The 15515-nt window shown below is 40.0% G+C and overlaps 1 protein-coding gene across 4 annotated transcripts in view; it reads left to right on the plus strand.

Annotated features, from left to right (window-relative positions):
* enox1 (ecto-NOX disulfide-thiol exchanger 1) overlaps positions 1-10137 on the plus strand; it is a 131279-nt gene extending 121142 nt beyond the window's left edge. For all 4 annotated transcript variants that reach the window (XM_085136539.1, XM_085136537.1, XM_085136536.1 and 1 more), the window contains 4 exons: positions 267-323; positions 1318-1420; positions 7521-7606; positions 8942-10137. In XM_085136539.1, coding sequence (XP_084992665.1) covers positions 267-323; positions 1318-1420; positions 7521-7606; positions 8942-9073 — 378 coding nt within the window. In that variant the 3' untranslated portion in view covers positions 9074-10137. The remainder of the gene's footprint in view (positions 1-266; positions 324-1317; positions 1421-7520; positions 7607-8941) is intronic.
* The last annotated feature ends 5378 nt before the right edge of the window (positions 10138-15515 follow it).

Raw genomic sequence — 15515 nt, forward strand, 5'->3', positions numbered from 1 at the left:
TCCCATAACACCTAATGACCAGTTTGCCTCTATTTGTGCACGATAAATACATTTATAATTCTCAAACAGCTATCAGCACAGTGTTTCTTCAGAGTATCCATACAATGGTCTCACAGTCTGCCCATTTTCAGCCTGTCCTTCTAACAGACCCATCTATAAAAGAGCAGAAAAAACAGACTCTTTGTTACAAATGTTTTTTCTTCAAACTCTGAGTTTCACTGCGAGTCATCAAACACTTTCTGTTTTCTCTCTGTGTGTCTCTGCAGCTGCTGAGCAGTAATGGGGAGACTGTGGAAGGGACCAACGGCGAGCTCCATGAAAAGGTAAAAATTGAAGCCTGAGCTGAAGTCGACTGGCAGAAAAATTTTGGGGTTTTTGTTTTTTAAAAACAACATTTTTGTCAGGTTTTCAAGCCAAACATGGCCCCGTTCAAGAGTTTGAAAAGTAGAGATTTGATGCTTGTGTTTGTGATTCACACAATATCAGCACACTTTTTTAAAAAAAAACTTTTAAAGACCCAAACAAAGGAAACAGTTGATGAGAGTGACACACGAGTGAAATCAGGAGAGGTTACAGGAAGAGCATGTCTGTTATTTTGGTCCTCAGCTGTCTCTCACAGCACTTTGTTGCTTCTCAGTGACCCAGTATGTACACATTTACACACAGTGTCTGTATACTACACGTGTCATGGGAGATGGACTATTAGCCTCAAAGCTGCTGAAGTGTACACTGATTGAAGTCAGGAGGACACGGACATTTGTATCATGCTACTCTGAGTCGATCTGCATTCACTGTACTGTTATCTGAAAGTCTGGACCTCCTGAGTGCAACACTGTGATGCCTTTTGATGATGAGGTTTTGCTTGGGTTTGTGTGCTCTTTGTGTGTTGAAGTGCATGCAGCACCCGTGTCACGCAAATATATAGTGCTGATTTCAATGAGATCCAACAAATGTTTCAACAGAAAGCCAGTGGCGTTGTTCCTCGTGCTTTTTGGATTAATGTAGAATGTATGAACTGATTTAGGATAAATGATTTAGATATTTTTTGAAAGCATAAAGGCAGATGGGAAAACGTTGGGCCACCCAGCAGCTTCTGTTCTCTCAGTTTGCCCCTTGCAAATGCGTAATTGTTAATACCGCGCCAAAAACTATTCAACAAAACACATTCAGTTCTGGACACAACACAAATGCAAAATGCTAACTCATTTCCGGGTGTTTCCCAGCCCTCTGTTATCAGCTTCATGTAGTAATTGGTAGTTAAAGTGTATTTGTACCCTTATGTTTTGGCTCTTTTGTCATACACATGTGTTTTCACAGGGGATCAACGGGTGTGTTCCTTCTCTGTACCACAGCAGAGACCGGAGGACCGAGCTTATCACGAGAGGAGTCATCACTTCAGAAAAAGAGGCTCTGCTTCTTGGTAAATGCTTCTTACTATTACTGGCTGTCAGTTTAGCTATATAACACATGGCTGAAACGCACTAGTCTGAGTTTGAAAAAAATCACTCAAGCATAGTTATACCACCAAACGAAAATGGCACAAAAAGCATGTTGATCATTTTTCCTCAGGCACCAAGCATAGATTTGGGTCAAGCATAGAATTGGTTCAGTTTGTCCCGAGTGTACCTTTTTTCCTTTCTTCTGACCACCGCTCATGCTATTGCTATACACACTGCATTGTCTCACAGCATGACTATTATGCAATTTCTTCTTCGTCTTCTTCTGTTTTACTGGCAGTTGGCAACCCATTTAATTAGATCAGGTAGTTGCACTGCCCTCTAGTGGAAGAGAATGTAATTGTTCTTCTAGTTACTCACGCTGATCGCTTAGAGCACAGGTGTCGAACTCCAGGCCTCAAGGGTCGGTGTCCTGCAGGTTTTAGATGTAACCTTGATACAAGACAGCTGATTTAAATGGCTAAATTACCTCCTCAACATGTCTTGAAGTTCTCTAGAGGCCTGGTAATGAACTAATCATTTGATTCAGGTGTGTTGACCCAGGGTGAAAGCTAAAACCTGCAGGACACCGGCCCTCGAGGCCTGGAGTTCAACACCCCTGGCTTAGAGTACTAATCAGGTGGAGCCAGATAATCTTCCACAGCACACCTGATCATTTCTCACGGCACAGTGGTTGGAAAAAGCTAATCTAGTGTAGTCTCCCTATATGTAGCATAGTATAATATAGTATACTCTAGTACTATATTATTGTATGTGTATTATTGTATATATAGATCCCTAAATATGTGAATGCAATCATAGGAACTTCAAATTGATACCATGGGTGTAAGTTTGAATTTCAGTGACTTTGACCGTAATGTCAGCCATCAGTGGTCAATCTGAAAATCTTGTGAATGTGATAACTTGGATAACATGGAGATGTAGGATTTTGATACCATAGATATGTCTGCTAGGAGGCTGACGAGTATATCTTGTAGCTCCCAGTATTTTATTAAATAAACTAGTTTACTTCTGAGGTTACAATATGAGTCTGTCGCAGTTCTAACTCCACAGGTAGTATTTTGGCCATTTTGTGGGATTTTATACTTCTGTTGTGCTTTTTAAAGGATCTGAGTCACGCACAAAAACGAATTTAGGTACATATTTATGTGCAGAGCTTTTTCATCAAGGAAAATGTTTTTGTATTGGAATCAGAGAAACTTTGTTAATCCCAGAAATTGACTTGTGATAGCAACAGACAATAAAGCTATCTATAAAATAAAGTATAGAAAAATAGATATAAATATAAACATAAATATAAAAGGACACAAGTGTTACCACTAATGTTTCTGGGATGTTACCGATATTATAAGTGTACAGATGTGCACACGTTGTGGCGTACAAAGTGACAGAGTGCATCGAGGTATGGATGAGACGACACTGAAATAAAACCCCTTTTGATTTTTTGGTTGAAATCTGTGGGGGTTTTTTTTTTTAAATTATTTGTTCCAGCAAACAGTGTCAGGAATAACGCAGACGTTCACTGACAGTATGGTCCTGTTGTACCCAACAGGCAAAACTGTGGCCAAATAAGCTCTCAGAGCACTCACTGCTTAATCTTTACTCTTTCTCACCTCAGATCGTGAGGCTTCTGCGCTGCAGAGGCTGGACAGCGGAAGGAAAAGAGAGATTTCAGTCAGAAAATTAATCTCCAGTGTATATTATAATCTGAAGTTTTTCCATATCCTTCTTCTTGTTATTTCAGCTGGCATACGAAAGGAACAAAATGAAAGCTTGCTTACCTCTCCGTTACGTTATCAGTGGAAATCACCGGTATAAAAAACCTTTTTACCCACAGAGCAGTTAGGACTCGGTCTTCTCCTCGGCTCTTTTCAGTCCAGGAAAGATGTAAATCTAATTTGGCTGCTGTGTGAGCAGAGGTGAACGTGTGAGAGCGCTGATTCTTGCTCGGAGTGATTTGTTTCCAGCCTCTGCTCATTCCAAGAAACTCTCCCAGTACACAGCTCAAGGTGGATTATGTGCATAGATGGATTATGAAAGTCTTTGACTGGAACTTACTGACAGCTTTCATGGCTAATTTAATTTCCAGAGAGACTGCGCAGACCGTGACGCTCATTCAAGCTACACGTGTGGACAGCAGCACCCTGATTACTTTGTAAGTTCAGCGCACAGCACGGTTCTGAGAGTATTCGGTAGCGGAGCATTAAAGATAACTGAACGTGAGTGCGCAAGAGTGCTTGACACTTAACTCGTCTCAGCTCATACCACCGCTGCCGTGTTAAGCGTAAACATAGCGTCTGCTGTCTGAGAGTTTGGAGAGCTCTCAAACCTTCTTCTGCAGGAGAGACAGAAAAACAAAGTGCCTAAAGCCTGCTGTGGCTCCTTTCTGTTTCTATCTTCTTCTAAAATCAGAGACGTGGATTTCACTCTGTGTTGGGCCCCCATACAGCAGCTGGACTCAATTCATTTCTGCTGCCTTTGTTTCCCTCTGTAAAGCCTCGTGTTACCACAGACCATGCAGCGGCGTGGAGAAAAGCACAGGACGATCTGTATTTGTCCACAGCAGAGCAGAGCGGGAGGAACAGCAGCACATTTATCTCTCTTAGTGGCGCCAAGAAAATCCAAATATGAAGGAGCGAGGAGGCACAGCTCTCTGTCTTCCTCCCCTGCTGCTGCTGCTGCTGCTGCTGGGAGATTTTCATCAAACAAACACATTTTTAAAGGCACGTTGCCCATTTTCTCACACGGTAAAATCAAATAAGACAATAGAATTTACATTTAACATTTTAATTTGCATATCAAAACACTGAGTGGAAGTATTTTGAAATGTTATGCTACCTATTCTCCCTGTTTTATAGTTCTTGGGCATATTTGCCTTTACCGGATAGGGTAGAGAGTAAAGTCGGGAGAGTCACACACAGTAAATGGTCCCGGGCAGAATCAAGCACAGGTCCGTGCAGCCTTTCAGCATAGGAGGTCACCAGGTGAGCCTTGCAGGGAGAATGCTTCCACATTGACTGTCCTTCTGACTAACTTGAGTTAAGTGGGAGTGGGTTATAGCAGAGGCATTGCGGGAGAGACACAAAGAATCCACAATTCAAATCTACGGGAGAATTGCAAAGTCAGATTCTATACGTGCAATCTTTTTGTATGGGTGACCAAAGGACCTGAAGTTCATTTATATAACGTTCAACGTAGCTGACCCAGTAGAGCTCAAGATGGCTGCTCAGTTGCAAGGCTTCTATGTAGAAGGACTTTAGATTATGAAGTCCCCTGACTCTGACAAAACTCTTGAGTTCAGCATTGTTGTTACCGCTATCTTGGTTTTTTAGAACCAGAAGTGACTTGTGTCTAGTTTAGCTAGCTAAGGTGAACCCGAAGACCTTACGTGTATCTGCATAGGCTGTCCTTCGAAGGCTGGAAGTGTTGGATGGTCTAGTTTACCAAATGCTGCTCCCTGCACCTAGCAGCCGTGACAGTAGCAGCTACGGACATTGGGCACAGTGTTGTTTTACAGAATAGAAATAGAAATCTTTATTTAATATTTTTTGTTCTACTTTTACTGGAGACAACTGAGACCTTTTTTTGGCATGTGATGTATCAGAGACTGAGAGACACCACAGCCATGGGCTGAGGCCTTTTAGCAAACGGTTGCCAGTAAACTAGTTTTGCTAATGTAGCTCATGAGACTAATGTCATTTCATTTTGACAATACAAATATAATAGCTCCAATATTATATTAATTATTTTATTATCATATATTTGATATAATTTTTTTAATTATCTGTGGGTCAGGGTATGAAAGTGTATGTGTGTGTGTGCAAGGTGTCTTATTTGTACAAGGGACAGACAGAGGTAGGCTGCACAATTACTGCTAAGTAACATGCAACTCTTAATACAATGATAAGCAAGGTAGGCAAGTCATCCATGTATGTTGAACCTTTTGATATCTTGACTTGTTCAAATAGTCCAACCAAACACAATAAACAAAGGAGCTTTTTTAGCCATCAGAAGGTTTGCCAGCATGCTTTCTTTTGCACATTTGTGGAACATTTCGATACACACACACACTCAGTTGTAGCTTGTGTTCACGTTTGTGTCCACTGTTTGAATCACTGTCTGCAGACACAGATGCAGAAGCCACAAATTGCCATGATTCATAAATTAGTCCTGGACTATTTGAAATGCCAAGCCTCACACTTTAAACATTCAAACCATTTTAAGACTCCAGTTATACAGCTGCAGCACTCCCTTTCTTTTGAATAAGAGGTCATACATAAAAATAGTTTTTTCTTACTTTTTGTGTTGTCTGTAGAAGCTATACGATGGTCAAAAGTTTTCGAGCACTCATCATGAATGTCAGTAATTTTGAGCTTTTAATGATTTCTTGAACAGTTTTTTTGGTCCACTCTTGGCAGAATTGTGTTTAAATTAACTGCTTTCCTGCCATGAATCCAGCTTTTAAGCGTTGTCCACAAATTTTTCAATAGAGTTGAATGTGGGGCTTTGTGAAGGCTTTTCAGCTGCATCCTACACACAACAACAACCACCTCAGGTCCCGGCACTTTCAATACAGGGGAGGCATGATGAGCCGATGGAGCTCTGGTGTGTCAGCCTCCTCTGCAGCTGCACCACGAACCACGCACGTACATGTTGTAGTTTCACCAATTTCTCCAACCGCACCTAAACTTTCCTTTGTATGCTTGTCGCCTGTTATCAGCAGTAAACCCTATCTTATACATGTAGAAAATATCTCAGTTGTAGTTTGGATTTGTTCATTTTAACTCATTTAACTCATCTAAAGAAGTAACAGGTTTTTTTTTTTTTTGTGCGCTACTTTTAAAACAAGAAGACAAAGATTTGTACCACTTGTATATCGTGACAGTAAATGTACTATTAGCAGGTGTCTTCCTGAAAAATAACTTGGATCCAGAGTAAATATTATGAAACTTATCTGAACCTGCAATTGAAATAGCCTAGACCCAAATTTCATACTGCATTCGTCGATTATGTCGTTTTTTTCTAAGTTAGAGTTCACTTTCCTTGGTGCAAGCTTGAAATTTAACTTCCTTTTTTAGTGCACCCACACCCACATCCCTGCCCCTCCTTCAGCCTACAGTTCTCTGTGGCACTGTTCCATGTGAGCAGGCCTGGTGGAAGAAATTGAATTAGGCCCGTCTGTAATTGCAAGCGTTTCGCCACATAAATCAAGGAAATAAATATTGGCTGTGCTGGATCCTCCAGGGGACGCCACTCTATTTCTTTACCCTTACCCAACCCCCACCATCATCCACTCCCTCCCCCCCCCCCCCCCCCCCCCCCCCCCCCCCCCCCCCCCCCCCCCCCCCCCCCCCCCTCCGCATGACTGCCTACCTTTGCAGGACCTCTCAGAAGTAATCAAGTTGAGAGCAGTTTCTGCTCTGGCCAGCATTTTTATGGGGCTGCTCTGCCATTTGTTTATTGTGCAGCATTTCATGAGGATGCAGATTGGCTGCTCTGCTGGAGCCTGAACCTTTTTATCTAATAGTCACTCTAGTGGATCTTATTTCTTTGTCAGCTCAGTGTGTGTGTGTGTGTGTGTGTGTGTGTAGGTGTGTGTGTGTGTGTGTGTGTGTGTGTGTGTGTGTGTGTGTGTGTGTGCCACACATTGGCTTTATTAGTTTGCCAAGCCTGTTCTTGAAGCACTCATGAATACTGATGATAAATACTAAATATACACACTTGCAGTTTTCAAAGACCACATTTGCCTCACAAATACTGCATTCAGAAATCCAATGACAAATGTTTCTGTCCAAATGTTGAGCAAATGTAAAGTAAAATCTGCAAATGAAAATGAGAATGAATGCTCATTGAAATATTTGTATGCATTGTGTGTAATATAAATATGCTGGGTTTTTTTTTACTGTTCCATCCTTAATTGAGGTTTAGATGTTTCTCTATAGTTTTGTTAACCTTTGATTTACTTACTCATCATCTCTGCCAGTGAGATGTTAGATCGCTGCCATGCTCATATTTTCATTGCACTGAACCGTGGGTTTATCTAATGGCCCTTCTTCTCCGCAGGCATTATATCGACCTTCCTCCATGTCCATCCATTTGGGGCCAACCTGGAGTATCTGTGGTCGTACATACAGAGACTAGACTCCAAGGTAAATGTCATTAAAAAACAACATGAAACATTCAGCTACATTTCTCACTAAACCCTATTAAAGAACACATGACATAGAAAATGTATGTAATACACAAAATACTCATGAGCAACAAACAAGGGATTGCAAAGGCATAATCTATGTGACCTTTCTTAGAATTGGACTGGCCATTTCTAAGAAGTTCTCTGGGTTTTGCTCGAGAGTAAGCCTATGGGTGCGTCAGTGCTTTTAGATATTTGTATCAAGCAAAAGCACAAAGCAGCATGCTGATACTAAGGCACAAAAGAACACACACATAGCAGTTTTACTTTCATTTCATTCATCTTCGGCAACAGTCTCACATACAATGCTTAACAAATTTAGTATAACACCTATAATAATTTATATAAAAATTAATTTGTCAGAAATTGTATATAAATAACTGTAACTTGCCAACTTAACAAATAAAAATAATGTGCTTTACAACTGCTTTTTCCTTGTTTATATGTAAAACATTTCAATTATATTAGTGAAAATTATATTTTTGCATTATAAATGTCACGTAGACTAAAGAGCTTGCACATATTAGTGAATTAACCATTACAGAAACATAAAAGATGATTCTGATAATTATCCAACAGGTTACTTTAGGGTAGCTAAGCTGCATTTGTCACAGTGCCACAAAACTTCAATCCATTTCTTTTCTCAATTAATTTCAGTCGTATTTATATAGCATCAAATTACGACAACAGTCACCTCAAGGTGCTTTATATTGTAAGGTAAAGACATCCTGAGTTTAGATAGCGGCTCTGTGTTGGAATATGACACTGAGGAAGATAACAGTGGAGGAAGCAGATCCTTAAATTTAGTTACAGCCCTTTCAAAAAAATATCTACTGTAATCAGATGTATTTCCCACTGCTATGTAAACCATTATTGTAAATATAAATGTTATTAGGGAATGATCACTCAAAGGCACTACATCAGGAAAAAAGCACAAGAAATCAGATAGAAACAGGCTATAAAGTTTGAGTTTTTTGGAGCCTCAAGTGGTCAATAGAGGAACTACAGTTTTTGACACTTAAGTGTTAGCTTTATAATACAGCCCTAGATGTTGCCAGATGATAAAGATTTGCCATATAACAACAAAATGTGTCTAAAAATTATCAGATTTTCTTTGGTTTTTAATTAATCTAGTGAAGGTTGTACCTACAAATCCAAGGTAGGTCTAATGTGTTTTCATAAGACCCAAAGTACCAAAGTGATATCCAATATGATATGAAAATCAAGAATAAAAGCCCCTGTAGTTTGTTCTGTGTCAGTCTGATTTCTCTTCCTCTCTGCTGTCGTCGTTCAGGTATCTGCAGGGGAACTGGAGCGGCTCATGGTCCGTCTGCCCAGTATGTTCAGGCAGGAGCTGAGTGGCGTCGGTGCAACTCTGGAAAAAAGATGGAAATTCTGTGGTTTTGACACACTGAGTTCAGCGTGACACAGGAGTGGCGCACACACACACTGCGAAGACACACCAACGTGAACAGACGTGCACAATGCCTCGGACCTTTAATTCACATGTGTGTGTGCGCATGTTCTTCAGACACACGGCAGTGCAGTAGACAACAGATGACGTTCACTCAAGCAGACACTGGAAACTGTGAAAGCGACGGATTTCTTTTTTTTAGAATCCCAAAAGACATTTCACCTCTGGATGCTGGGTTCAGGTGAAATAACATTTCTTTTCCTCACTGCAGATTGTCACCACGGTGAACTGCAACAGGGCGTTATAGACTATCGTCGGTCAGCGCTGAAGACACACCCTCTGTCTGTCCTCTGAAGTGAATCATGGTCCTTGGTGTCTTGCTGTCGGTGCAGTTTGGAGTCTGAAAAATCCAGCAACAACCGAAACATCACAGACAGAGAGTTAAAAAAAATTTATACCAAAGTTGAACGTTAAAAGATTTGATGCCAAACCTCATTTCCCTGGCAGATAAATCATCTCCTACTTGGTCCGAGAACTGGCTGTGCAAGGGAGTTTTTGCTGTGGCATGATGGGACCACAGATAGATCACTTCCTCTTACTGGTTTGGAAAGAACTTTGTACACCAACTCTAAATCTGTCATTCAATAAAAACACATACAGAGCCCTTTAATTTAATCTTTACTGCCAGCTGATTGTAATCTTGTGTTACTTTCTGAATGTGGTGGTGAAACAATATCTAACATTATTTGTGTTGCATTTTCTCTATATTCATATTTGGGGTTTTCAAGCTTTCAGGCAATTCCCTGACTTTGTCCATAAGGAAGCAATTTTCCCCAGAATTTATACTCGGGTGCAAATTATGTGTTGCCTCAGAAGATTTGCTGCTTTTAAGGCTAAAGTAAGGGAATAAAAGTCTGTGTGCACAGTGACCACCACAGATTACATGAAAGGACGGCCATTGCACAACTAACTTACTCTGCTAGACTATCAGAATACAGTAAATCCCCCATTCTGTAAAAAGAGTATATCTGCAGAAAGGAGTATCTGAAATATTTTTTAAGTAAAAGCAATTTAAAAGGTCAGCATACAAGAGATCTATAGTGTGTTAGAAATATCATATGTGAGAACAAATAATGGTGAGAACATGTTTGACACTGTGAATTCTTTAGGTATGCTCATTGCATTAGTTTCAATTAAGCTTTATTTATACAGTGCCAAATCACAGCATCAATGCTTTTTATACTGTAAGGTAAAGACCCAACAATAATACATTCTCGGTGAGGGGAAAGAGCAGAGAGAGATGGGACAAGAGACAAACTATAGTGATAATGTAAATAAAACTAATCCCAGCACAGAACCCTGTGGAACTCCAACCACTGCAGCCCGGTACCTTTAATACCTGTGGCCTGTTCTAATCTCTATTTGTGATTAGAACAGATCATGTGTCTGTGTCACATGATCTGGAATTGACCATTTGTACCTATCAGTGATAAAGTACCTTATAAAGTGCTAGAAGTTTACAGTTTTAAGGCCAGACTACCCTGTGGGATTATATCCGTGAAGACTACGTGCAGTATAAGGACCTAGATTTTGCTACTCCTGATCAGAGAATAAGCAGGCCAAAAATCTTCAAACAGACATGTGCTACTTCACACCTGGGTACCATCGGAAAACACCTTGGATACATTTACCGTAAATAATGTGAGCCTCCATTGTTACTGGATGCTAGTGTTTACTGAGTGACAGTTTGGGGTTGGTGTGTGAACATGAGTTCGTATTTATTTCTTACTGCCAGATATTTTTTAATTGAAAAAATAATAATATACATACAGGCAAACTGATGTGGAGTTTGAAATAATCTGAGTGACTAAGTGTAAAAACACTCCAGGCCTGTTAGGTGCTCCCTGACGAGGACACGGACACTGGAAACAGGAGGGTTAGAGGAAGGAAAGGACAATATTTGAGGAAAAACGCATGAAGATGATGGAAGTAAAGAAAGAAAAATTGCTGATTTGTCAAAGACTGATGTGAGGGATCGAAATTCAATCATTCTGCTTAATTTATTTCATTATATTGTGTAAAGAAGCTGTTCACAGAAGGCAGCAGACTGAAATGTTCCACTGCCACATTACATATTGTAATTAAATATGGTAAAATGCAAAAAACATGACCTAAGTGGTGCTACTTTTTTCAAATATAGTATCCAAAGTTAATGACTGTGACAAATATTTATTATCCTTCTGACTAGAGCAAAGGGAAGAGATCATGATGTTCGTCTGGGGACTGAAGAGGATTTTTGTCATTTCTGAGTGTTTTTAAAGACCACAAAGCTGGACAGGTAGAAAATACAATGTTAATGTTATTTAGCATTGCACTCCCATTAATGTTACGGGTACTTGTTCTCCTTATTTAAATATCTAAATATCTTCTTTTCTAAAAAGAAAAAAAGAATGAAAACAGCGCACTCACACACACACACACACAATCACAAACATAAGGTCTGTAATGATAATTGTGTGGCAAAGGTTTAGGGCAAACTAAAAACACAGTTTAATTCAGTTGTTTTATTTATATAGCACCAAATCACAACAGCAGTCTCTCCGAGGCACTTTTTATTGTGAGATAAAGACCCTACATTAACAGAGCGAAAACCTCAACAATCAGATGACCACCAAATAAGCAAGCACTTGGTGACAGGGGGAAGGAAAAACTCCCTTTTAACAGGAAGAAATGTTCAGCTGAACCCTGCTCGAGGAGGGGAGATATCTTTAAAGTGAGAGGCTGTGTTGGCTGGTTGCACAAAAGTGTGGCTTAGAAGTGGAGGAGTGGAGTGCTCCACGTTTTGAATTTTCAACAACAGGCTGATACAAGTTAAGTTTGAACACGTTACTATAATAAAATACTTCTTATCACTTGCTGCTGTCTAAATCCACATTGTGAGTTATATACCGACTGTGTATTTAAGCTTTGCTGTAGATCAGTTTGCATTAGTAATCTCTGCTCTTGTGTTGTTTTGTTTTGGGTCTAAACGTTCACACACTCCAGCAGGAAAAAGTAAGGAAACAAGTTTCATTTCATTTCATTTTTTAGGGTATTTAGCTTCCCACTTTTTAAAATTTCATCCTTTTGTAATGAAGTGATATTTTGCAGATGAATTCTCTACTCCATGCTTCTCTTTTCCCTGTAAATTCTCCATCACAACTTTCCTTGACCTCATAGTGTTTTCCACTGAGGTCATATAGTAAGTAACAGTCTGGTTACCAAATGGTGGTTAGAGGCCTTTTTTTGGACTATTTAGAAGTATCCTGACCACATGAGGAGCTAAGCTTAAAACTAAAACAGGAAATAACCGTCGACACATTGAGAGAGACAAAGACGGATCCACAAAAGCAACATGATACTGAAAAATATGTAGCGAAACAAGAACTGAAGAAAACTGAGGAACCAAAAATTAACAACACAAAGGAAAGAAAAAAAAAACAGAATCATGGATAGTACAAAGACCATGATGGACATTTTTGTGTGATTTTTTTCCCACACAAAACTCAACAACCAGTTTAAGAAATACTACTTCAAAATAAAGTTTTAGCTGCTGATCACAGCATGGATCCCAGTGTGTGACACCGGAGATTTTCAGTTTCAAGTTTCTGAAAGTTGCATTTTGGACCACAGAGGTTTGAAAAAAAAAACTTGGATTTCCCTCCGGGGAAACTGTGAAAACAGCAATTAGTGGACAAACAGTAAATCAGGGGTTGGAAATATTTAGTTGGGGTATTTAATTAGGGTAGGCTGTAGTTTTCCAGGCATGGTGGTGCCTCGGTAATATTTTATTCTTTCATTTATTTCATTGTATACATTTAAAACTAGAAACCAGACCACAGATTTGGTGGTTCTGCTGGAGCTACAGCAGTACACATAAATATAGGTTTAACAAAAACACTCATACGCTGAGGTATTACATCAATAAGTCTTGCAGTAGACACTATAAGAAACAGATCGATACTACACACACTCAGCCTTGAGATCTGAGTGACTGGAAACACCAAATTGATTGATTGATTGATCATACTTTATTCATCCCGAGGGAAATTGGGTTAAGGCTGCCAGAATTTAGCTTAGTGTGATGGTCATTTTGCTAACTGCATGTGGGACACCTTGCTGACCTTTTCCCTTTAAATGTTACAGGGTTTTATGGGTTGGGAATGACATTAAAAGTGTATTTGCAGTTATTTCCACAGCAAATTTGTGGAGAAAATTACGGGTTATGGTTTTAGTGATGTGGAAGTAAAGTTTTTCTTACAACCTCTGCAAAGTGAAGCTCAGTGCAGCAACAAAACTAAATAAAAGAAGAGTGTGAAAGGAGACTTTAAATAAAAGTATTCAAACTTTACTTCTCTGGGGAATCCAGCTCACAGGATGACGTAAAAGGCTGTTCATGACCACAAAGCTGCTACTGATGCAACATGGACGTAACACACGCGGCTGCTAATGGAAACATGAGTGCGGGTGTATGTGTATGCACGGGGTATCTAAACAAATCTAGGGCAGAGATTCACTGTCAAACACAATCTTTGCTAAAGGCTTTTTTAGCATTTTTCTCCTTCCCTGCTCACAAATCTCTTTCAGCTCAAGAAAAATTCATTCCATAGAGGAATCACTGACTCACTGAAGTTCCTGCAAAGGAATTCACACCCGCTTTCATGGATATATTGCTGTACTGCAGGCGTCTCTTCTACTGCAATCCCTCCCAAACCCGCAGTTCCTCTTTATGTGCTGAGACTGAATGTGAAGCACATTTTAGAAGTGGATGAATCAGATAGAAAGGCAATGGAAAGATGCAGATGAGTGCACACAGAGAAACCGAAGCCTCAGTTTCTAGCTTTTGATTGGTTGCTTAGCAAGTGCTCGAGAGACTGTGCAGGTTCACGTTCCATATGCTTTCTTTATGGCCATTGGTGGTAATGATAACCGTGCACCCGTTCTCTGTCACTGCCACTGGAAAGCATTCGTAGAGGAAATATCAGATCATTGCTATCAATATTTAAAATCTTGAATGCTTCACTTCTGGTTAAAATGTAGTCGATAGTGGTAACATTGAAGTGGTTTACTATCAAAGGTCACAAATTCTGTGTGCAAAGGAACAAACTCGAGTTATTTAGATAAAAGAGTCGGACAATAACTGACTTTTTTCATAATTCTATAAGCGATCTATAAGATTTTATGCTGCACAGGAAAGGAAAAAGTCTCCCTCACATGTACCATCAGTCATGTTGAGATTTGGAGTTTTTCAGCCATGTTGTAGAAGCTGTGCTTCAGATCATTGTTCTGCTGCCTCATTTTGGTCCAAGCTTTAGGTGCCGAATTCTAAAATCATTCATTATTCTAAAGTGTAGCATTTGATTCTAGAATTTGGTATATGGAAGAGTTCAGGGCCTACTCAATGACAGAAAGATGTCCCGCAACTGCAAAACAAGCCCAAATCATCACGCCTCCACTACAGTACTTGACAGCCTGAGCCTTTGTGTCATGTTCTTTTTAGAGAGAAAAGGTTTTCTTTAGGAAGTCAGCCACTCTTTGAAGGAAGGCCATTTCCGCCACTTGTATCCGCAATTGAGAGCTTCGCTTTTATACTCAGCTCTCTCTTCACCACGACGGACCAGTACAGCGTCCGCATCACTGCAACTATAGCACCAATTTAACAGAAATGTATTTGAAAAAAAGTCTTTGAAATCCAACTTTAAAACCTGCATATGTCTGTCAGGCACATTTACTCTGAATTGCCTGAATTTGTCATTCTCAGTCCCCTTTCTGTGATTAAAAATGCACAATAATGATTAAATGGTGTCAGGGCACTGTGTGCAGGCGGATGGAGAAGAGGATCCAAAGGCGAGACTCTGAGTCTGAATTGAAACTGAGAACCCTGGTGATAAACGAAAACATGAACTGAACAATGACACTGAGAACTGAACACACAGGCATAATTCTGAGGGTACGAGGAGCAAAGCTGCACACACTAACATAAGACATAGACTTTCACAATAAAACAGGAAATAAGACACAAGGACGCAGACTAAGAAACAGACTTAACACGGGCAAAACTAAAAATAAACCAGAATAAGCTGGAACATAGAACAACATCATAATCATCATCATCATCATCATCACAAGCTCTAAGAGAATAAGAAAACAAACACACCAAAGTAACTTGAAACGCAGATTCATCATAAAACCCAACAAAGCACCAGAGAAACATAAAGAACAATCCATCATTCAAAAATAAACCAAAACATAACTCAAAATACAGACAAAGAGCGATTCAGAAGACCCTTATGAAAAGAACACCGAGGGAACAGTTTACCCTGCCCTAGGGTTACCGGGGCCCCGCCCTGGAGCCAGGCCCGGGGAGGGTGCCCGAGGGCGAGCGTCTGGTGGCCGGGCCTTAGTCCATGGGGCC

This window comes from Neolamprologus multifasciatus, chromosome 16 (genome assembly GCF_963576455.1).
Source record: "Neolamprologus multifasciatus chromosome 16, fNeoMul1.2, whole genome shotgun sequence".
NCBI lineage: Eukaryota > Metazoa > Chordata > Actinopteri > Cichliformes > Cichlidae > Neolamprologus > Neolamprologus multifasciatus.